This window comes from Heterocephalus glaber, unplaced genomic scaffold (genome assembly GCF_053883595.1).
Source record: "Heterocephalus glaber isolate CG9 unplaced genomic scaffold, H.glaber_assembly_v1.0 deba00000122, whole genome shotgun sequence".
In the NCBI taxonomy this organism is placed as follows: Eukaryota; Metazoa; Chordata; class Mammalia; order Rodentia; family Bathyergidae; genus Heterocephalus; species Heterocephalus glaber.
In genome coordinates this window covers 1553051-1576363 of record NW_028258138.1, presented here as the reverse complement: position 1 = coordinate 1576363, position 23313 = coordinate 1553051, and the positions used below count along the sequence as shown (strand labels likewise).

The 23313-nt window shown below is 55.4% G+C and overlaps 3 protein-coding genes across 5 annotated transcripts in view; all 3 read right to left on the bottom strand.

Moving 5' to 3' along the window:
- Tspear (thrombospondin type laminin G domain and EAR repeats) overlaps nucleotides 1-23313 on the bottom strand; it is a 125742-nt gene that overhangs the window by 10312 nt on the left and 92117 nt on the right. For 2 of the 3 annotated variants that reach the window (XM_087208055.1, XM_021256383.2), the window contains exons 3-8: nucleotides 6070-6308; nucleotides 5081-5171; nucleotides 3960-4119; nucleotides 2995-3126; nucleotides 2025-2251; nucleotides 672-858 (exon numbers count right to left, since the gene is read on the bottom strand). In XM_087208055.1, the coding sequence (XP_087064181.1) occupies nucleotides 672-858; nucleotides 2025-2251; nucleotides 2995-3126; nucleotides 3960-4119; nucleotides 5081-5171; nucleotides 6070-6308 (1036 nt within the window). The remainder of the gene's footprint in view (nucleotides 1-671; nucleotides 859-2024; nucleotides 2252-2994; nucleotides 3127-3959; nucleotides 4120-5080; nucleotides 5172-6069; nucleotides 6309-23313) is intronic. The other variant, XM_087208052.1, reaches the window with a different exon arrangement.
- On the bottom strand, nucleotides 6538-9025 carry LOC147830303 (uncharacterized). Its single transcript, XM_087208132.1, has one exon. The coding sequence runs from the start codon at nucleotides 9022-9024 to the stop codon at nucleotides 8407-8409; it is 618 nt and encodes a 205-aa protein (XP_087064258.1). The 5' UTR covers nucleotide 9025; the 3' UTR covers nucleotides 6538-8406.
- LOC147830302 (uncharacterized) lies at nucleotides 14768-15768 on the bottom strand. The gene has a single exon (XM_087208127.1). The coding sequence runs from the start codon at nucleotides 15766-15768 to the stop codon at nucleotides 14998-15000; it is 771 nt and encodes a 256-aa protein (XP_087064253.1). The 3' UTR covers nucleotides 14768-14997.

Sequence of the window (23313 nt, the reverse complement as noted above, 5' to 3'; positions counted from 1 at the left end):
GGCTCCTCTCAGGAAAGCAGGGACCGACAGCATTCAGGTCCCTGCAGCTGTCCACGCCATCACCCTTGGGGCTGACCCTGGCCTGGTGTCCAGGATGCCACCTGCTCACCCGGGCCAGCCAGACTGTGCCTGAGGGCAGGCTGGGCACTTAGCTCATTATTTTCAAACCAGGGTGGAAACTGGCAGGCAGAGTCCTGCGGGCAGGAACCACATAGGACCCTGTATCTCCCTCACTCCCGCAGGCCTGCAGGTGACCACAACAGCACTCCTGTGGGCTCATCCTGACATAAAAATGTTAGAGAGGCGAGCCGCAGGAGTAGGCCGTGTGTGACTTAGTTTTCTTTCTTTTTTTTGTTCCTCTTTGAGACAGGTTCTTGCTCTGCAGCCCAGGCTGGCCTCAAAGTTGTGCTCCCACCACAGCCACGGAGCACTAGTGTTACAAGGCAAGTCCCACCATGCCTGGCAACTTATTATTTTTAAAATTTTTTTTCTTTTTTTCGGTACAGGGGATCAAGCTCAGGACCTTGTGCTTGTGAACAGGCGTGGTGCCACTGAGCTAAATCCCCAGCCCACTTATTATTTTTTTGATGAGGTAAAAATCCACCCCGCAAGAAGTCACGGTTGTCCCCAGGAGTGGATTGCTTCCGGGTCAAAGGCCACACCGGCCCTACCTTCCCGATGGTTGGCCACTGCCAGGAAGTGCTCCCCGTCCACCTTGAAGGCCTCCCAGTCCCGGGCGCTGTGGGTGGCAATCCTCTGGTACGGAGTGAACTTCAGCTTCCTGTGGCTCCATTTGTAAATGACTGAGAACTCCTGGCCCTTTTCATTTGGTCCAAAGTTAGCCACAGCCAGGAAGATCTGAGAGAGAGAAACCAGGTCAGCGTGGCTCTTCTGATGGGGCAGGGCCCTGGTGTTGAAGGTTTCTGAAGCTGGCGCTGGCTCTCAGATCAGGTAATTGTGTTAACTGAGACCTTAAAAATGTCCATCTTCTTTAGCCCATGACTCACACTTCTACCAGAAGGAAAAAGAATCCCCAATTCAGGAGCCCTGCACGCACAAACACGCTCTGTGACTGTCGGACAGAAATGCATTAATGCACTGGCTTCCTGCGGTCAGGGCGTGGCCCACTGCCCTGTGGCCTGCCAGAGTGGTGGGCACTCTAATGTGGGGACACCCCAGAGGGAGAGCCCGGGCTGAGGGTCTAACGGGGTGGGGCTGGGAGTCGTCACCTTGTTGGTGCTCCATGTGCTCAGAGACCAGGTTCCAAGTGCACCTGGGTGTCTGCTCAGCTGAGGCCACAAAATATTTTCCCCGTGTTTTTCTGAATTTCCTAATCTGTCTTTTTATCTACTTAATGGTAGAAAATGAACAATATCATCAATCAAAAAGAAAAAAAAGGCTTGTTATGTATTCTCTGCACTGGACGTGGGGCAGCTGGGACAGTGGCGGAAGTGAGGGCCAGGGTGAGCTTGTCTGGTTTGTCCCAGGTCTGGTGAGGGCCCGGCTGTCTCTGACTCCCTGCTGGGCAAGTGAGAACCTAGAGGTGGGTCACCGGACGCTGTCTGCGGGACTCTGTGGCTTGGAGTCCAGGACCTGGGAAGAGAAAACCCTTTGCCTGCCTTGCCCTGGACCTGCCCTCCCTGTCTGTTTGGATGTCATGTGTCTTCCGTGTTTGTGGCGGGAGAAGCACAGGTCTTGTCTTTAATTCCACAATGTCTTACACTGTCGACCAGCTCCGTGACAGGAGAACAGGTTTGGATTTGGTGACTGGGTCTACACACAGGGGGACAACATCTCAGAAATGGCCCTGCCTTCCGCCTGTGAGAAGCCAGACAGGCTTGTCCGGTCCCGTGCTGGACGCAGAGCTGCAGCCTCAGGCCTGCTGAGCCTTTCTCCACCGGGACTCGATTTGTGGACCCGAGAAAGAGCCGCTGGGACAGAGGCGTCCTCGGGAGGAGCCCGGCCTGCAGGGCTGCGGCTGCCCCGCGTGGAAAGGCGAGGGACACCACCAAGCCTGGACTCGCCTTTTTCCCGATGGTGAAGTGTCGCCAGGACTGTGCCTGGTGAGTGGCGATGTTCTGGTAGGAGACGAACTTCCCATCCGTCCACTTGTAGATGGCGGACGTGGCCTTCCGGTTGGCTGTCGCCATGAAGAGCCCCACCCCGGGGATGCTGAACACCTCGAGGCCCAGCGTCTCTGAGTTGGTGAACAGGCTCTGCTGCTCCTCCACGTAGTCCAGCCTGACTTTGGCTCGGGACGGGAGAATGTGACAGGTTAGCAGGCCGCGGGTGGGCGCAGGGTGATGCCCTCGGGAGCCCCCAGGGCCCCAGGCACAGCTGACTCTGGCTGCGGCCGGCTTCCAGGCAGGAGGTGGCCTGCAGCCTCATCCACCCTCAGTGGCAGGCTGCTGCAGGGAGGCCAGGATGGCCTTCCTGTGCTGTGTCCTTCCTACACGACTCCAAGGCCTGCTGCTCCCCTCCTCCTGCGGAGCCCGTCTGTAGCATCCCCTCCCGAACCCTCGCCCTTACCTCCTGGCTCGCAGGCACCGCCTGCCGGGGGCACTGCCTGCCACGGGCGGTGGGGTGAGTGTCAGGACCCCACGAGGGAAGGGCCCTGGGCACCCTTTTCCCGTCCACCAGAAAGAGGACGTGGGAGACGCCCAGCCCTGCCGCAGGCCTGTGGGCCACACCCAGGGTAGGTGCTCCCAGATTAAAGGCTGTGGCCCCTGGGGTGAGTGTCCCCCCGCACTGTGGCTGTGAGGACCACCTGGGCGCTGGGGATCCCTGGTCTATGGAGGACAGGTCCCAGCTGCCGGGTGCTCCCTGGCTCCCAGGGGTCACTCTCAGAAGCGTCCAGCCTGGTCGGCCAAGCGTGCAGCCATCTGGAGCCCGCCGAGGCCGCTCACCGCTTCATAACCGCCTCGCCCCAGTCGGGACGTGCCAGGCTCTCCTGGCTGCTCACGGTGACACGCACGGGGTGCGATGTGGCCTCACCTGGCAACACTGAGACCCACTCACCGCCCTCGCACAGGTACAGTGCCCTCCGGGCGGCGTCAAACCAGAGCTGGGCATCTTCTGCCTCGGTACACGGCGGGCGGGACCCCAGAGTCACCTTCACGTCAGCTTCTGCAGGGACACCAGGAGGGTTGTCGGCAGTGTGGGGCCCACAAGGAGTCCCGCCCAGGGCCCTGCCTCACCTGTGTACCTGGCCAGGAGGCCTGTGTCTTAGGGCCACCACCCCACTGTGGGACCAGGGCTGCAGACAGGCCCAGGCCCCTTTGGAAGGCGTGGCTTCCCGTCTCTCTGCCTGCGCCCCGAAAGTGCTGCCCATCCTGCACTGTCGTTCCTGGCAACCTCGAGGCAGCCTGCTCCATGGTGCCTGGGCCTCGCCAGCTGCGACTTTACTTTGTTTTTTGGTTTTTGAGACAGGGTCTCACTGGGTAGTTCAGGCTGGCCTGGAGCTCACGGCCATCCTGCCTCAGCCCCTCGAGTGCCAGGGTTATGGGTGTGCACCTCCACGGCCAGCTGCCGGCTGTGATTTTAATGAAGTGGCAGCATTATGACTACCTCGGGGTGACACAAATACAAACCAGAGTCAGTGGGTGCAGAGGGGCTCTCGGCGGTGGGGACCAAGGAAGGCAGAAGTGTATGTGGAGAGCCAGGCCCGCCAGACTGGGCTACCGATTGTGTGCTGGCCGAGGGAGGGACCGGAGAAACAGCCCAGGGGTGGCTGGGTGGCTTAAGCTTGGAGGACACGAGAATCACGCGCCATCTGCTGGGCTCAGCAGGGCCCTGTCCAGGTGGGGCCTCAGAGGACGGGGATGACGTGGCCTGTCCCATGCCACCTGTCCTCTTGCCACCACCAGGCGCGAGGGAAAGGTTGAGAAGGGAACCTCGGTGTGGGGCCGTGGCCCCTGGTGTCTACTTCGGGGAAGGGGCCGGCGACCTTGCCTACTGACCGTAGGGATATCTCAGCACCTCGTTATCATCCGGCTTCCCCGAGAGCCCCTGGAGGGCCTGGGGGATGGCCAGCTCAGCCAGCTGGGCGGCGTTCCTGCTGGGGCACAGCCTCAAGGTGGCGTCCGAGCCTGGCAGCAGGGCCAGCTGCCGCACCAGGCCCTGCAGAGAGAGGGGCAGCCTGCTCAGAGCCCACACTGCTGCAGGGTCGGGGGGGCTTGGCCCATCTGGACCCGGGGGAACGCGGCGGGGGGGGGGAGTCGGACCTTAGCAAGCCAGCAGAGCCGAGTCTGCACGCTGGTGTGGGGCGCGCTGGTCAAGAGCGGGGAAGGTAAACCATGGGAGGTTTTCCATGGGGATCAACTTAGAGTGAGCGGGCTACACTGCTCATGGGTCTGTCCATCCGTGCATCTGTCCATCATCCAGCCATCCACCACTCCATCCGTCCATCTGTCGGTTCATCCCTGGGCCGTCCTGCTGCCCACCCGTCTGACTGTTCACTCATCTAGCATCCATCCGCTACTCCACAGGTCACCCATCACCACCCACGGGCCAACCACTGCATCCTTCTGTCCCCTGCATGTGCTGGTCCATCACTCATCTGTCCACTCACCCATCCCTGACCCAGCCACAATGACGATGCCACACTTTCCCAGAGTACCTGAGTGGTCCGGACCCTGCGGACCCAGCAGAATCAGAGCCCCGACCCTCAGAATGAGGCCCCGTTCCCTTCCCTAGGGGAAGGACCCGTGGGCAAGGTGGGCTGTGCTACTGAGTGCAGACAGCACCGGGAGGGTGATGTGTGGGCAACATCTTTTTGTTGTTGCTGTTGTTATTGTTATTTTGATTCAGTGTCTCACTATGTAGCCCAGGCTGGCCTTGAACTCATGGCAATCCTCCTGCCTCAGCCTCCCCAGTGCTGGGATTGCAGGTGTGTGTCACCACACCTGGCTGTGTGGGCCTCATCTTAGCAGAGTGGTGGGCAGGACTCCATGGGAACAGGAAGGGAACAGGAAGTGCGAAGGCTGGGTGGTAGGGACCCACTGCGCCTTGGTGCCCTGCTTCCCTTGGGGACAGCCAGCAGTCTGTTAACCTGCACGTCATCGGGACGGGCCGTACTCACTGTGAATAAGCCTTTGGCTCTCCTCCGACTGCCGATGAAGAACCGCGCTCCTCGCACGGACAGGGTGGCCGGGAAGGGCACATCAGCCATTCTGAGAACAGCAGGGGCAGTTTTAGGGCACAGAGAGCAAGGCCGTACCCCACTTGTGTACTAGAGGAGCCATAGCAAAGGAGCATACATGGGCTCCCTCGGTCTAGAGGCCAGCATCTGAGATCTGGGTGTTGCGGGCCACAGTCCCTCTGCTGCTCCACTAGGAGGCTGTCCTTGACTCCCCCAGCCCCTGGTGGCCCCCATGTTTCTGGGCTTGTGGCCTAATTTATCCATCTCTGCCTCTGTCTCCTCAAAAGGGCCTGTCCAGCTCCCGCCTGGCCTTGTCCTGATCGATTAAAGACCCTGGTCCCAGAAGGGGCACATTTGGGGTGGCCATAGGGAGACGTGGTCTGGGGCCGTATCACCCAGAGGACAAGGGTCCTCCACAGAGGCACGTGTGCGGAGGTGCTCGGTGCTCTCCTCCTCCTCACGGAGCAGCAGGTGCTGCCACCTGCAGGAGTCCCCAGCCCACGGCCCTCCAGTGGGCCCCGTGCCCAACCGGGGAGGGGCAGTGACTCTGGAGCAGGAGGGAGGCGCTGGGCTGGAGGCCCACGAGGCATTAGGAGGAGCGCCGGACGCTGAACTCTGGAGAGATGCGGCAGGAAGGCAGCTGCCCGACAGCGACCGCGTGGCTGGAGCCTCTGGTGGGAAAGCTCAGTCCTGGACACTGCTGCTGGAGCCCCTGCCTGGCGCGCCGCCCATCCGGTGAAGCCCCGCGCCCTGGTGTGTGGAGGTCTGCTGCGGAGGTAGCGGCTGCGGTGACTCTGCAAGCATCTCGTCCCCGCCTGGCCCCTGGCCCCTGCGCACAGAGCCCCTGGACAGCAGGGACGTCCCCTGCCAGGACCTCAGCGCAGGCCGCCAGAGTGAGGGCGCAGCCCTGCGACCCGCTTGGTACCTACATGTGCACCGGGAGGCCGCAGTCCGTGGTGAGGGAGAAGGAGGCTTCAGACACGGCCAGCACCAGCGTGTGCCACCGGCTGTCCGCGAGGCCGGGGCTGCGGAACGACACGCGGGTCTGCCAGGCCCCGGCCGCATCCTCGCGGAGGAACAGGAAGTGCAGCCGAGTGGGAGAGTAGCGCAGGCCTAGCAGCAGGGCGTCCCTGTCCTCCGCCACCACCGCCAGCAGGTACTGGTTCTTCTGCGGAGCAGGGAGGGCGGGGCTTGTGAGAGGGGCGGGCCCTGGGCTGACAGGCAAGGGGTAGGGCCAATGGGAGAGGAGGGTAAGACCTGGGAGGGGCGGGGCTTGTGGGTGAGGGCGGGGCTGGCCCAGGGGAGGGGCCAACGGGAGAGAGGACCAAGACCAGGGAGGGGAAGGGCTTGTGAGAGGGGGCGGGGCTGGTGGAGGGGAGGTGGAGAGAGGGGAGGTGGAGAGAGGGTAGGGCCAACCCCTAGGAGGGGGGAGGTGGTGAGGAGAGGGGTGAGGAGGCGGGGCTGCAGGCCGACTGGGCAGCTGGGGGCCTATGGGAGGGCGGGGCTGACGCCCACTGTCCGGCCCTGCCCGGAAGCTTGGCTGTGGCCCAAGGCACCCTCTGGATGGCTGCTACACTGCCCGAACATAAAAACCCGGAAGCGCTGTGGTGTAGAGTAGCTGCTGGGGGCAGCAATACAGCGGTTCCCCCCAATTAAATGTGGTCCCCCTACACTACCCAGCAATTTCCCTTCTGGGTCTGTAATCAGAAGAGCTGAGGTAGATATTTGTACATCCACGTTCCTAGCAGCAGCATCCAGAGTAGCCAGAAAAGTGGGCAGTGCCCACTGTCCAACACGCAGGCATACAGCAGGTGGTTTACGGCCACAGCGGAATATGACACAGCCCAGAGAAGGACTGAAGTCCTGACTCACCTGACGTCATGAATGCATCCTGAGGACAGTGTGCAGGGTGAAATAAGCCAGACACTGCAGGACAAACACCACAAAACCTTCCCTATCAAGTTACCAGGCGTGGTCAGACTTGTGCAGATGAGCTAGGGAGATTCAGGGACAGCGTCCCAGGGGCGGAGGTGACAGCCACCCTTGCACGCAGTAAGGACTCACCAACACTGAAGCGCGGACAGAAAAGTGCTGTGACTGCAGGTCTTAGGTTACGTATATTTCACCAGTTTTCTGTTTGAAACAATGAGCACAGTGCCTACCATGACAGTGACCTCAGAACTCTGAGCCTCCCTTTCTTTGGTACTGGGGATCGAACTCAGGTCCTTGCGCTTGCACAGCCGGCAGCGAAACCACTGAGCTAAATCCCCGGCCTGAGCCTCCCTCAGGCTTCCCTTTCTAATGCTGGATATTTAACCATGAGAGCTTGGTTGCACCCCTCTGCAGCAGAGATGCTGTGGATTCACAGCCCAACATAGTCCAGGGGAAGAAAACGTGCTTCCAGCCGGACGTGACACAGGTAGGAAAGAGCTGAGTGTGTGGGCACGGTCACGTGTGACCAGAATGAGCTGAGCACGTGCCCCTGACCACACAACCAAAAGGCCAGCAGGCCGGGGCCCTGGGGACCCTGTGCCCACGTTCACGCCATGTCCTGAAGGAGGGGAAGCCGCCTGTGTTCTGTGGGCGTAACCGAAATTCCAGTTCCATAGAACCCATGTGTCCAGGCTTGGCCACTCCAGGGACAGCAGGGGCCACCCATCCCCAGCTGCTGAACCACCCTGCCAGGAGAGGGGACTGTGCCCTGCCCCCGGAATCGCGGGACACCAGGGTGATGCTTACAGGCTGACGTGGTGAGGGCAAGTCCTCCGAGCTATGGCCAGGGCTGTGCCCGGCAGGACTGGGGAGGTGGGGAGTGGGGATGAGGAGGGAAGCAGGAGCAGTCAGTCTGTGTATGGGAGTGGGGTGCCAATGGCACCCCCCTCGAAGGGGAGGGCCTGTGTCCCGGCAGTGACCCTCCAGGCAGTGAGCCACTGTCTCTTGTGACTTATGGCCTCAGTGGCTGCTCCTAGAGATGTCCATAGCCGGAGGGGACGCAGATCTGCTCAAACTGTCTTCATGAGCACAAGAGGCAGAGAATCAGGTGAGGGAGGGTTTACTGGCGATGAGAGGTGCTGACAGGTTGGGGCTCAGGGCAGTGACAGAGCAGAGGACCCCAGAGGAGAGGTCAGGCCAGCACAGTGGATATGGAGGGGGCTGTCCTCAGGGAGGGGACAGCCTGCTAACCCAGGTCAGGAGCAGGCTGAGGGGTGCAGTGAGAGGCCCGGCCTGGGGGTGACCTGAGCCTGCAGCCCTGGGGGACCAGCAGGTCAGCAGCAGGACTTCTGCCCCAGGGAGGGGGCACAGCAGGCCGGGCGGGGGCAGGCGGGGCGGCAGAGCAGGGACAGGGAGGAGGAGGGCTTGCAGCAGCTGGGCTGGCAGGAGGAGGTGCAGCAGGAGGAGGCGGGCACACAGCAGGCGGGTCTGCACACGGGGCGGCAGAGCAGGGACACGGAGGAGGAGGGCTTGCAGCAGACGGGCTTGCAGCAGATGGGCACACAGCAGGACGGCTGGCAGGGGGGGCAGGAGCAGCAAGCTGGCTGGCAGCCAGACTGCTGGCAGCAGGAGGAGGAGGCCCCGGAGCAGACAGGTGTGCAGCAGATGGGGGTGCAGCAGACAGGCTTGCAGCAGACAGGTGTGCAGCAGATGGGCTTGCAGCAGAGAGACTCACAGCAGGACGGCTGGCAGGAGGAGGAGCAGCAAGCTGGGCTGGACTCGCAGCTCACTGGGGTGCAGATGAGGCTCAGGCAGGGGCCCGGGGTACAGCAGCTGGGCTGGCAGCAGCTGGGGGCACAGCAGGGGGGCTCACAGCAGCTCTCTGGGCAGTCGTCCACCTGCCAGGGCTGGGTGCAAGCGCTGGAGCAGACGGACATGGTGGAGTTGGCCATGGCGGGGCTGGGCTGGGGAGGTGAGTGTGTGAGTGTGAGTGAGTGTGAGTGTGAATGTGTGAGGTGCTCCGGGCGTGGGCTTTTATATCAGGCCAGGCTGTGTTGTTCTTGCTCGAGGCTCCAGCGGCCTTCCCTGTCCTTGTTGCTGTCCCTTCCTTGTTGCTGTCCCTCCTCTGTTGCTGTCCTTTTCCTTGTTTTTGTGTGTTCCTTGTTGCTGTCCCTTCCTTGTTGCTGTCCCTCCTCTGTTGCTGTCCTTTTCCTTGTTTTTGTGTGTTCCTTGTTGCTGTCCCTCCTCTGTTGCTGTCCCTCCTCTGTTGCTGTCCTTTTCCTTGTTTTTGTGTGTTCCTTGTTGCTGTCCCTTCCTTGTTGCTGTCCCTCCTCTGTTGCTGTCCTTTTCCTTGTTTTTGTGCATTCCTTGTTGCTGCCCCCTCCTTGTTGGTGCTTTGAGCTGAGTCCCGGGTGCCCCTGATCACTGGTTGAAACAAAGAGCCGCTCAGCCTGTGGACTGCGTGGGGTGGCCGAGGGCTGGGTGATGCGCGGATCTGTGCTTGGTCCTCCGGGCAGACGTCTTGGGAACGGAGGACGCTGTCAGCCGGCAGTTGCCGCCCGGAGATGAGGGGACAGAGCCCAGGCTGTGTGGGCCACGCGGAGCCGCTGCAGAGGGTGTGCGAGGTGACAGAGGCACCAAGGGGGCGGGGCCAGGAGGTGGCACCAGACCAGGGCACCACGGCAGACGTGGCCCGTACGGAGACGTGGGGAGACAGAGCCCCCGAAGACAGGCTCTCCAGACCAACTGCCCAAAGGGGGACAAGACGAAGGCTCCCCAGGCCCAAGGGAAACCTGGACTTGGGGTGGGAAATTTCAGCCACAGCTGGGACAAACTGAATGGAAGGGGGTGCGCCTGACAGCAAACAAAACCCTGAAAGTGTCCCCAGAGCAGACCCCGAATGCCAGGGGAAGCAGAAGAGGAGAAAGAAGGAAGACCACCATATCAGTCAGCTCAGGGGAAGGCTCTCGGCTTCTTCAGGAGGAGCAAGCGCCCCTGCTGGCCTTGACCCCCGGAACTGGAAATGAGGGGCCCGACCCTGGGTGGGGCGTTGTCACCAGCCTAGGGTTCTTTTGCACCATCAGGTGGCATCCCGAGGGGCAGCTGCAGCTCTGCTAGCCGTCCCGATGTCACCAGGGGACGCCAGCGAAGCTGGACGCCAAGGGGCCGCACAGCCAGCTGCCGGTCGCTGCCTGCCAACTGTCGCTGCCCGATGCCGGCTGTGCTGGACACCGAGGCCGACTCAGTGCTGGTCTCTGCCACTGCGCTTCGCTGCCTGCTGGTCTCCGGGGCTCTCGGGTGCTGAGAGCTCAGTGTTTATTGCTCTTTCTCCAGAAGTGAGCCCTGTGAGCACGTACTCAGGTTTAAAATCCCAGGAGATTTACAGGAGTTTGGGAGCTGCCTGGGAAAGGAGTCAGAGCAGGTCCCAGGACAGTGAGTCCTGCCCCAGGCCTGTGCTGTGGCAGAGGCCCACACAGGAGGCTCCCCCGGGCAGGCTGAGGGTGGGGCCGGCCTGCAGGCTAGCTCTTCAGCATGGAGGGAGCTGAGGGCTGGGCACTCCCAGCACCCGGGCCACTGGTGTGTGGGGTGGGCCGTCCTGACAGACGGGACGGGGTGCGGTGACTGCAGGCCGCCCCACGCTGGGGACTGGCCAAGTCCTGTGTGTGCTGTGCTTGTTGCCAGCTATGGTCTGCAGGGTCACAGCCCCTCCTTCCCCAGCGGGTGGAGCAGCTCGGGTCTGACCTGGCCACACCGCCCTTCGGGTCACAATCACCGAGTTTCTCTCAGGACCCACAGTGCCAAGCTCCTTCCCACCGCATGTGTGCAAAGTATTTCTTCATGTTCAGCCTCCTTTCTGAATTAGATTTTCTTGATGTCGGATTTCTAAAGCTCTGTATATCTTTTGGACACACGTGCCTCGCTCAGATTTGCAAATGTCTTCTGCCGTCCCATCCGTACCCTGTCTGCTCGCTCCTGCCATGGTGCACTTTGGGGAACAAAAGAGATTAACACTGAAGTCCACTTTATCAACTATTTTCTTTTAAAGATCAGGCTTTTGGTATCAATTCTAGAACTCTGCTAACAGAAGGTCACACACAGAGATTTTCCGGTTTTTTTGTCACGCATAAACATTTTAAAATTTTTCATTTAGGTTTATGGTCAATTGTGATTTAATTTTATGAGATTTATGAGACATTAGTTGAAGTTCATCTCTCTTTTTTCATCGATGTCCAGTTGTTTCAAATGCTCTCCTTCCCCATTTAGTTTCCTTCTTTTATTTTTTTGGTACCAGGGCTCGAACTCGGGACCTTGCACTTGCAAGGCAGGTGGTGGAGCCACTGAGCTGAAGGCCCTGCCAGTTTCCTTCTACTTTGGTCAGAAAGCAGCAGCCTTCTCTGTTTGTCTGCTTCTTTCTCTCTCACCGATTTGTGTCCCTGTGTTTTGCCAATACCACATCGCTTTATTCCTGTGGATTTCTAGGAAACCTTGAAATCTGGACGCGGAGTCCTCATCTTTGACTCTTTTACAAATTGTTTTTGATTCATCTGCCTCAGGAAGGACGTTTAGAATCAACGTGTGATATGGACAAACTCTGTGGGCTTCTACCTGGGGTGCCCGGAACCTCAGATGGGCCGGGCCTCGGACTTGAGGCAGTGAGGGAGTGCCACGTGGTGGGCGAGGCTGCGCTTGCTGTAGTCCCATTTGATTTCTCCCATCATTTTCCTGAGCTCCATGTTCTGTTACATATATGCTTAAGTCGACATTTTTATTCCAGTGTAAGTCATACTTTACACAGCACTGTTGAATTCTCACTGTTATTGGTCAGCATAGAAGCACAGCTGGGCTTCGCTGCTGCTGTCATCTTAAGCTTGCATCCCTCGGCCTGGCTGACAGCCTCCTGGCCCGGGCTCTCCCTGCAGACTCCAGTGTGGGTGACACAGGGTCCTGCAGCAGAGCCTCGCCCCGTCTGGCAGAGGGGAGAGCGCTGGGTCCTTGGCCGCTGACAGCAGTGTGGGCTTTTCCCTGGGTGCCTCAGGCAGGCTGGAACGTGAGCCTTCATCCATTTCTCCTTCATAGGCAGCACTGGTGGAAATGAAGACTCGGTGAAGTCTCTAAGTTTCCTCTGTGTCCGTTGATGTAGTCACCGCTTTCCCCTTCAGCCCATTCACAGAGCGGATCCTCTTGGTGATAACTGCACTCTCTGGGTGTCCGTCATTGACGTAGTCTTGCATTCCGAGCCTGTCTTGTCCTTTTCCCGGTTCCTGTATTTGGTTTGCTGATGTTTTGTCATGGGTTTCGGTGTCTAAATTTCTGGGGGACACTGGTCTGTCATTCTCTTACCATGTAATGTCTCATCCTGGACTTCAGCGTGTGGCTGAGCCCTTGAATGAGTGGCGATGTGTTCTGTCTTCCGATTTCTGGAAGAGATTGTATTGAACGGTCACAGTTTTCTTCTTTAAATGCTTTGGAAGAATTCATCATGGGAATCTAGACCTAAAGTCTTCTTTATTAGAATAATTTAAAATTGATATAGGACATAGAGGAAGTGAGAAGACAGGCATGATGTGGGAGAGTCTTGACATAATGTGTCCAATATGCACTGCTACCCAAAATATGCAAAGAAATCTTTAAACTTAACAAGAACACAATCCAACCCAGAAAGGGGCAAAAGAAGTGAACAGACAGCTCACCAAACAAGATGCATGGAATGCAAATAAACCTATGAACAGACGTTCAATTCACACATCATCAAGAAATCAAAAGTTACAGTGATGATCAGACCCTGGCTCTCTGGTTGAAATAGCTGACATCAAACCTGTCAAGGATGCAGAACAACAGCAGCCCTCATCCATCCCTGGCAGAAATGCAAAGCGGTGCAGCCACCTTGGAAGGCAGTTTGGTCCCTTACAAAACAAAACACACTCTTACGATCCAGCAGTATCACCCTTCGTATTTACTCCAAAGAGCTGAAAATTCATGACCACACAGAAATCAGCACATGGATGTAGATAGTGGCTTTATTCAAACTTGTGGCAACTTGGAAGGCACCGCATGCCTCCAGTGGGTGAGTGCACAGACTAGCAGGACCAGGATGTAGACAATGGGACGTTCCTGAGTGCTGAAGACAATCATCAAGATGCTGAAAGTCCTGCAGGGACCTCAGTGCACACACCCAAGGGAAGGCAGTTGGTCTGCCAAGGCCGTGTCCCGTGGGGCTCCCACCGCATGGTGCTGGAAGAGGTGAAAGCTTGAGGACAACGGAAGGGGAGGAGTGGCGGGGTTGGAGCCCCGAGGAGTTTCCGTGCAGAATACGTGTGTCCAGGAACTGTGATGATGGACCCGGGTCAGGCTTCCTCCACAGCCGCAGGAGGAGCAGCACTGCACGGAGGAGCCCCGCTGTCCCCGCGGCTGGGTGAAGGCAGCGTGGGCTCCTGGGGTGGTGAAAGTGTCGGCCCTGGCTGGGAAGCTGAAGGGTCCGGGAGGGAACTGTGCCTCCACTGGATGTTGCCCTGCACCCGAGCTTGCACTGAAAGTGAAGTTTGTTAAAAACCCTGTGTGAGACAGGTAAGGTGGCCTGGTTTTCTTCAGTGATGCTGGTATCTGCGTCTTGCTGGGAAGTCCGTGTCCTCTCACTGTCCACCTCCCTGCACAGCTGGTCTCCTGCCCGCCACTCGCGACCCCCCCGACCGCCCCCGCTGTGTCTTCCTGATTGGCGGCGGCAGACCTTCGTGGAGCTCATCTTCTCCCAGAGTCGCTGTCACCTTGTCTCACTGTTGGCTGCCTAGCTGATTTCGCTTTAACACTAACCATTTCACACCTCGTACCTGCTTAGGGCTGGACGTAATCTTGTCCACTGCAAGCTTTGGCCCGTTTTCACTGTTCTGTGAAACTCGCTCTTCTAGCAGAAGAGGTTGGGTTTTCCGACTCAGGGACCCGACCTGTCACAGCTCCGTCTTGCCCGAGGGCTGGGCGTTCCGATGCCTGGTTCCTTTTAGGACCCATCCCTTTCCAGGTCGTCCAGTTGCTCCCTTGATTTCTGTAGCCTGGGCTATTAGCTGTTAAGCGACCCTGTGATTTTCACCCCAGACTTTGAAGATTTCCTCTCTAGATGTCTTGTGAGTCTTTCTTTTCACCTCAATCAATACGCTCAGTCTTCCCTGCCTTGAACATGGGGAATCCGGTGATGACTCCAAAGTTCTTGCCACTGATTCCATGACCCAGGAGACCAGCAGGTCCCTCTCCACTGGCTCATCCCCGACACGGGTGACATTTTCCCACCTCTTTTTGTGTCTGCTGACTTTCGAATGAGGTTTATTGCCGCAGTGGGCGCTGGATTCTGTGGTAAGCTGCTCAGGCAGTTTGCTCTGAGGCTACACAGACACGTTAGGCACAGACCAAAGGTCAGCAGGGCCAGAGTCACCCACACTGCTGGCAGAGCCTGCTGCCTGACCTGCCCGACTCTTGACTGACCAGGTCTTCACTCTGCCAAGGCCCAGAGGCTCCAGGGCCCCTTGGTTCCCTGGTGCTCTGTCCTGGGCTTAGCCCTGACTCTGACTGACCCAGTGACCCCAGGGGAGTGAGCCTCCATCTCTCCTGACTCCTCAGTGAAGTCCCCTGCTCCTAGGAATGTCCATAGCTGGAAGAGACCCAGGTCTGCCCAGACCCTGGGTCCCCATGAACATGAGAGGCAGAGAATCAGGTGAGGGAGGGTTTATTGGCGATGAGAGGTGCTGACAGGTTGGGGCTCAGGGCAGTGACAGAGCAGAGGACCCCAGAGGAGAGGTCAGGCCAGCACAGTGGATATGGAGGGGGCTGTCCTCAGGGAGGGGACAGCCTGCTAACCCAGGTCAGGAGCAGGCTGAGGGGTGCAGTGAGAGGCCCGGCCTGGGGGTGACCTGAGCCTGCAGCCCTGGGGGACCAGCAGGTCAGCAGCAGGACTTCTGCCCCAGGGAGGGGGCACAGCAGGCCGGGCGGGGGCAGGCGGGGTGGCAGAGCAGGGACAGGGAGGAGGAGGGCTTGCAGCAGCTGGGCTGGCAGGAGGAGGTGCAGCAGGAGGAGGCGGGCACACAGCAGGCGGGTCTGCACACGGGGCGGCAGAGCAGGGACACGGAGGAGGAGGGCGTGCAGCAGACGGGCTTGCAGCAGATGGGCACACAGCAGGACGGCTGGCAGGGGGGGCAGGAGCAGCAAGCTGGCTGGCAGCCAGACTGCTGGCAGCAGGAGGAGGAGGCCCCGGAGCAGACAGGTGTGCAGCAGATGGGGGTGCAGCAGACAGGCTTGCAGCAGACAGGTGTGCAGCAGATGGGCTTGCAGCAGAGAGACTCACAGCAGGACGGCTGGCAGGAGGAGGAGCAGCAAGCTGGGCTGGACTCGCAGCTCACTGGGGTGCAGATGAGGCTCAGGCAGGGGCCCGGGGTACAGCAGCTGGGCTGGCAGCAGCTGGGGGCACAGCAGGGGGGCTCGCAGCAGCTCTCTGGGCAGTCGTCCACCTGCCAGGGCTGGGTGCAAGCGCTGGAGCAGACGGACATGGTGGAGGCGGCCATGGCGGGGCTGGGCTGGGGAGGTGAGTGTGTGAGTGTGAGTGAGTGTGAGTGAGTGTGAATGTGTGAGGCTCTGGGCTCTGGCCTTTTATTCCCCTCCCTGGCCCTGCGTCCCAGCCTGCCCTTCCTTGTTGGTGACCCGGCTCCTGCTGTCATTGGAGATGTTTGTTTTCAGTGCGTCCTGCTTGTTAATCTTCCCTGAGTCTGTCCAGGAACACACACGGGGCCAGCCAGGGCCCAGCCGGGTCTGGACTGGTGAGGGCTGAGGTGTCACTTGGCCAGCATCTAGGTCCCGTGTCCAGCTTCTCCCCGCTAGCCCTTCCCCTGGTGCTGCCACAGCCCAGCTCCACCACGGGCACCCCTCCGTGTCTCTGCCTTGGATTATGCCCACCGCATGGCACAGATGAGTCCACGAGCCTCCTGCCCCGTGGTGGTCGGGATGCTGTCTCCCGAAGCGTCCTCACCCTCACTCAGTCAGTGTTGATCTTGGTTCCACAGTTTTATCACAGAGCACACAGTGTCTGTGTCATTGCAGAATAAGATGTCTCCCTCCAGGGGCCTAAAGTGGGGCCTGACACACAGTAGATCCCGACAAAAATAGCTCGAAAAGAGTGGACTTTTTTTGGTAAAGAAATTACTAAAGAGTAAGTTTGGGTTCTGAAATGATTCTTTTGGGCCAAGCTTTCCTTGTGTGGTGTAGAGTGCTCTGCCAAGCTGTGCTCCCTCGAGAGCAGAGCTAGCTTGTGTCAGCCTGGCCTTCTGGGAGCGAGCAACTCAGGCGAGGGGTTAACAGTGGAATCCCTGGAGGAGGCAGCAGGAGGCTCAGGGGAGTTGACACCAGAGAGACCAAAGGCTTCTCCAGGAAGGAGCAAGGACAGCCTGTGGCCTCCTGCGGATTGCCTCCCGGAGGCGCTTTCCAACTCCCAGGACACAGCCCAGAGCCCCAGGAGCTGAGCAGAGTTCTTCGTTTTCTCAGAATGGCAGACAAGGAGTCAGAGCTCAGGGCTTGAGGAGACGGGGATTCTGGTGAAGCACCCAGGCTTTGGATTGCAAGCCCTGAACAGAAGTGAAGGACGGGGCCCTGGAGGGAGGAAAGCAGACCAGCACCGTCTCTGAATCAGCTCAGGCTGAACTCGGCGATCTTCCTGTGGCATAACTGTCCCCCGGAAACCACGGTTCATTCTCGCTGGAGCCAGGCAACATCAAGCAAGACTCCAGTGATCTTCATATCCTCATCAACTAGGGCTTGCATTCAGTCAGTGTTACGGGGCATACTAGAAGATAAGAGCAACTGGCACAGGGCCAAGAGAAAAGCAAGCAACAGAAGCAGGTGTACAGGAGACCTAGGTGTCTGAATTTTTGGAGGTGGACTTACAGATTTCATTTTCTCAAGAAAACTGGGGAAAAGATGGAGAATCTCAGAGACAACATTGATTCCATAAACAAGAATCAAACATAAATTCCAGAAATGAAGAACACAATGAGTGAATTTAGAGCAGAGTAGGCCAGTTTAACAGCATATTAGCCAGAGCCAAACAGATAGAGAAGAACAGGAGGCAAGGAACTATCAAGACTCTGCATGGAGAAGGGAGGGGATAAAGTTGAGGAAAGAGCACTAAACATAAGGGACATGGTGTGGAATGGTTTAAATTCTAAAAAGAAAGATGTGTGACTAGGGCAGTAAATTTTTGGAAATAAAATAGACAGGTACTTTAAACTGATAGAGGACATTAACCTGTAAGTGCAAAGAACATTACAGAAAACCACACCTCATCACAATGAGCTTGAAATCCAAGGACAGAGAAAAGCTGAGAGAAGCCAGAGGGGGATAAAAAAGAGACATCGCAGCTTAAAAGAAGACTGACAGAGGACTTCCTGGTGGAAATGTTGGAGGCCAGAAGACACTAGATTGGATCTTTATGGTCTGAAAGAAGAGGGGAAGCGCCACGCTGCGTCTGCACCCATGGAGGCATCGAGGGGCCGAGGACAGAGCCCTGCAGAGAACACGCCAACAGCTGCACCTGGGCCAAGGAGAGCGACGAAGCCCTGAAGTGCGCAGAAGGGGCACACATGGGCACTTCTCAGGGTCACGGGCTGTGCCATTGTCACTTTGTGAATATTTACAGAAAGAGAACACAGGTAAGAAAGCCACAAAGCTCAGGAGGGGCTACGTGGAGTTGACAGGGTGGAGGACCACAATGATAAGTCACTGTGTCAAGAATGCTGAGCACCTCTGTCCCCAGACACACCTAGCTTCAGACCCTCAGGGTATGTTCCTCAAAAATGACCAGAAATGAAGTAGGTCATTTGAGTCCTACAATAACAGGTGGAAACTCTACTAAAAGATCTCACTAAGCTTAAAAAATGAAATAATAGAACTAGGTCAGAGTTCAGTAAGGAAAGAGAGGACTTGAAGAACACTATACACCAACTAGGGCCAACAGCTATGTGCAAAGCAGTCTACACATCCAGAGCAGGGCAGGTTCCTCTCTAGTGCATGGGGAGCATTCTCCAGAGCACATGGCCTGTTAGCCAGGAACAAGCTCAGCAACTGAAAATGATTGAAACATACAAAGTGTCTTCTCTATCATAATGGAAAGAAACAAGAAATTCAGAGAGAAAGATAATTGGAATTCACAAACATTGGTGAATCAAACAACACTCTTAGATAATCACTGGTTCAAAGGAGAACTCATACAGTTGATGGAAAATGCTTTGAGATGAAATTTTTTTTTTTTTTTGGTCTTGAGATGAATTTTTAAAAATACAAAACCCCAGAGCTTGGGAGATGCAATGAGAGCTGTATTCAGAGGGAAACTGACACATTTAAACTCTTTCCTTAAAAACAGTCTCAATGGGCCAGGGATTTAGCTCAGTGGTTTCGCTGCCTGCTGCACAAATGCGAGGACCCAAGTTCGATCCCCGGTACCAAAACAACAACAACAACAACGAAAAAAAAACAGTCTCAAGTCAGCAATTTAACTTCGTACTAAAAGGAGCTATAAAAGGAAGAGCAAACTAAATCCAAGGCCCATAAAAGAAAGAAAATAAGGATTAGTGTACAGGTAAATACAATAGAAGGTAGAAAAATAATAGAATCAATGATGCTAAAATTTTGGTTCTTTGAATAGAGCAACAGAATTAAAAAAGCTTTCACTATACTGATTAAAAAACCAAAGATATGGACACATCAGCACTGACCTTATAGAAATAAAAGGATTATAAGACAATACTCTAAATAGGATAAATAGGATATAGTGAACAAATCCCTGTAAGTATGCTAATGATCCAACCTGAGATCTTTACTGTTGCTCTTCATACCTTCCTATAGCTTCGAATTATTGTCTAGAGCCTGTTTATTTCACCCTGCATTAGCATTTCTTGCAAGGCAGGTCTACTAGCAATCCATCTCTCAGCTTGTGTATATCTGTGAATGTGCTGCAGTCACTTGCACTGTGAAGAGTAATTTTTCCAGGTGTAAGCTCTCCTCGGTTAGGAGCGGCTCCCTCACCCCAGACTTTTCATGCTCCATTCCAGTGCTCTCTGACCCCTACCGTTTCTGAGGAGAATCAGCTGTTAACCTCTCCGAGTGTACTCAAGATGCTGTTTGATTCTGATTCGAGATGGTTTGATTATCATGTGGCTCTGTGCAGCTTTCCTTAAGCTTATTCTGCATGAAGTCTATGAGTTTCTTGAAAGACTAGATATATGGGTTTTATTAAAACTGGGAAGGTTTTGGCCATGATTGCTTCCAATTATTTTGCTCTTTCCTATTTCTCTCCTTCTAAAGCTCCTGATAAGTGTACTTTGGTATGCTGAGGACATCCCACAAATGTCTGAAGATTTGTTCACTTCTTTCTTTTAAAAAATCTGTTCCTTAGACTAGCATATTTCAGTGGGTCTTCATGTTCACCAATTCTTCTGCTGCACATATGTGCTATTCAAACACTTGAATGTATTTTTCATTTCTGTTATTGTACTTTTCAATCCCAAAATTTTTATTTGATTCTTTTTATACATGTCTCTCTTTATTGATGTTTTGTATTTGATGAGGCCTCATTCTTCTGGGTTCTCTTCATGCTTTGTCCATGGAATGTGGTAAGTGTTTTCAGTATGTGTACCAGGGTTGACCCCCAGTATTTGTGTAGCAAGCACACATTCTGACCCTCCTCAGAAACATTATCTGTCTATTGCCTCTCTTCCTTCATGCAGAGGCCGTATTTCCTGTTTCTTGGATGCCTGATAACTTTTGTTGGAAACTGGACAGTACTGTTGCAATGGGTTAATGCTGCATATAAGATTCTCTCCTCCATGCAGTGTTCTGGTGGTGAGTTTCTGTGGCTTGCAGTTGGTTGTTTTTCTGTTGGCATTTTTCTAAAGTAGCTTTGTAATAATGGCATTGTTCTTCATTGTGGTCACCATCCCATTAACTTAGTGCTCAGACAGTGATTGGACAGAGCTAACCCCTGCAGTTATGGCTCGGGTCATAAATGTTCCCCAAAGGCCACATGTGAAGTCTTGATCCCCAGCTGGTGGTGCTGGTGGTGCTGGTGGGTGGTGGTGGAACCCTTGGGGATGAGCTCTTGAGGGAGGAAGTCCGTCACTGGGGCTGTGCCCTTGGAGGGGACACTGGACCCCCAGCCCCTTCCTGTTTCTCTCTTGCTTCCCAGCTGCCCTGAGGTGAGCAGCTCCTCTACCACACACTCACGACAGGATGTTCTGCTCAGTTCAGGTCCAAACAACACACAGCCAACCGTGGAGTGAAATCTCTGAAACTGAGCCACAGTCAGCCTTTCCTGCTTATAAGTTGTTTATCTGAGGTAACAAACGTAAGTTGTTTACCTGAGGTATTTTGTCACAGTGATGGAAAGCTGACTAACTCAACTGTGGCCAAAAATAGTTTCACCTTGGTTTATTTTTCCTTGGGCTCTGGTTGTATTTTTGGTTGAGCACACCCTCAACTCCACCAGGACAGTTTACACCTGCCTTTCCTTTTGCCTCTTGCTCTGCTTTCACTTCCTCCTCCAACTTCACCTCCTGCTCCTGTCTTCACTTCCTGCTCCTGTCTTCACTTCCTGCTCCTGTTCATTTCCTGCTTGCTCAGACCTTGAAGTTCAGCCTGGTGATCACTGAGAGCTGCTCAGGCGTTCTCTGAGCTTCGCCCCTCCTTGGCAGGTGTGCAGCCTTTTAGACTCCCAGGAATGTGCAGAATCTTCCAAAGCACATATTCCCCAAAGGACCTCATCCACCAGCTTTTCCTCTTAGGTCTTTGTGTTGCCCATTTCTTTCCCCAGCTGACATCCTTTGCCCTTGGTAATGGTGGCTAGCTCATTCACCTTTTTTTGGTACCAGGGATTGAACTCAGGACCTTGTGCTTGTGTGGCAGGCAGCAGAACCACTGAGCTAAATCCCCCACCCTTCATTCACATTTAAGTGTTCTAACAAACACTCTCTTTGAAGCTACTTCTGGACCTTGGGCAAGTCTGAGTTTGGAGAAATCAAGGCAGGCCATTTGTGTTGGTCCCTCAGGCAGCCCCAGCCCCATCAAAAGAGGTAGCCACACTTCCTAGGAAATAAGGTCCACTTGCTCCACCTGGCATCAGCCCCCACGCCAGTGTCCAACTAGAGCAGGCAGGGTTGGGAGCAGAAATGCCATGGAGCCTGCTGGTCCCTGGTGGTTCCTCTGGCTTGCCTGCTCCCTTTCTGTGGTGCCATGGTCCTCAGCCTTTGTGGCACCAGGGATGTGTTTCATGGATGACATGTTTTTCCATGGCTGCAAGGGAGGTTCCAAATGAGATTTTTGTTAAGGAGTGCACAACTTACACACCTCCCAGTCCCAGGGCACAGTAGGGTCTGGCTCCTGTGAGAATCCTGTGCCCCTGGTGGTGTCACAGGAGGCAGAGCCCAGGCAGTGATGTGAGCGATGGGAGCAGCTCTGAATGCAGGTGAAGCTTCACTGCCTAGACCACTGCTCACCTCCTCCTGCTGAGCCACCCAGTTCCGAATAGGCCAGAGGGGATGGGGCGGGGACTGCAACCTAGGAAATGTTTTCCACAGTGCAGAAAACAACGCCCGGTTTGTGCATTTTTTGTTGTGTGTGCATGTGTGTATATGCGTGTGCGTTTGTGTGTTTTCCAGTGCTGTGCTTCCTTGGCAGGCTGGGGCCTCGGGTGTCCTTGCTCCAGTTTCCTCTGATGTCACTCTCAGGAGGGAGGATGGGCAGAGTCCTTCTGAGGGTGTGATGACACCTAGTAAGATTTACATCTCACACTTGCACTGGAAATCCCACTCCTCGGAATCCAGACAATAGGAAGACTCACACTTGTGGCCAGGGCCGCATGGCTGGTGTCTTAGTCACTTTCTTCTCCCTGAGACATGACACAGCTGAAAGGAGAGGAGGTTTATTTTGACCCACAGCTTGTAAAAGCTTTATTTCATAGTCAGCTGGCCCAAGGCAGGGGAGCATCGCAGAGCGGGTGGTGGAGGAGAAGCTTCTCTCATGATAATCAGAACCAGAGAGAGATCACACCTGCTGTGACCACCTCTTCTAGCCTATCCCCCAACAGCAAGTTAGCTAAACCACTTCCACAATCCAAAGCTCCACCTTCGAGCTAATGGGGTTTAGAGGAACATCTATGCATAAGTTATAATGTTCCCCCCAGCCCCTAAAAGAATTGTACACATCTCTTTATGCAAAATCTGTTTAGTCCATCTATAAGAGTTTCCAAAGTCTTAACAGTTTCAGCATTACTGGAAAGTCCAAGGCCAAAGTCCCCTTGAGACTAAAGGCAAACTTCACTATTAACCTCAGTAAAAATAAAAAAGAATATTAAACACTCCCGAGACACATTGATAAAGGGTAAACAGTTCTATTCCAAAAGGGAGAAATAGAGTGATAAAAAGCAACAAGCCAAAAGCCAAAAGCCAAAAGCCAAAAGCAAGACCAAAACACACAGGACAAACACTAAATACAGTAGCCATGTCCAGTTCCAGGCACATTGTAGCAATGAGATGTGAACTCCAAATGGGTTCAGTGGTCCTGCACCTACAGCATTTCTGGTAGTTGTAGTTCTCATGGCATCTCTCTTGGCCTGGCGTTGCTCACTTCTTGTAGTTTTCCTCAGACATTCTAGGTTTCTGTCTTTCCAACTCCTCAGAGTTTCCATTGCACTTTCTGCATCACTCTCACAGCTTCTCCTACTGCTCTATCAGAAGGACACTGCCTGGCCTCCCACGCTTCTTCTGAAATCTGGGTGGAACCCCACATCCCTTGCTTTCTGTATGCCCATAAAACCAGCACCATATGCACAATGCCAAGGTGTGCTGCCCTCTTGTATAGTAGCTGGGCCCCTTCGGATCATGGCTGCAGATGTCTCTGAGTGACTGGATGGCTGGCCAAGCACTAGGAACCAAATCCTGAGGGACAAATTCCCTATCAGTCCTTCTGCAACGCAGTGCCCTTGGGGTCCCTTCTGAAACCAATTTTTCACTTTGGTAGGCTGATGGCCAGGGTCTTGCTGTTTCCCCTGATGCCCTCAAGGCGCCTTTCCTATTGTACTGATTCAAAGTACCTGGCTTCTTTTTAATTCTAATCTTTTCAGCAGTTAACCTCTCCTCTCCTTCAACTTTACAGGCCCCAGCTTTACAGGAGCTTCCTTTCTAGTGAAATTCAAAACTTTCACCACTACTCAACTGGGCTGT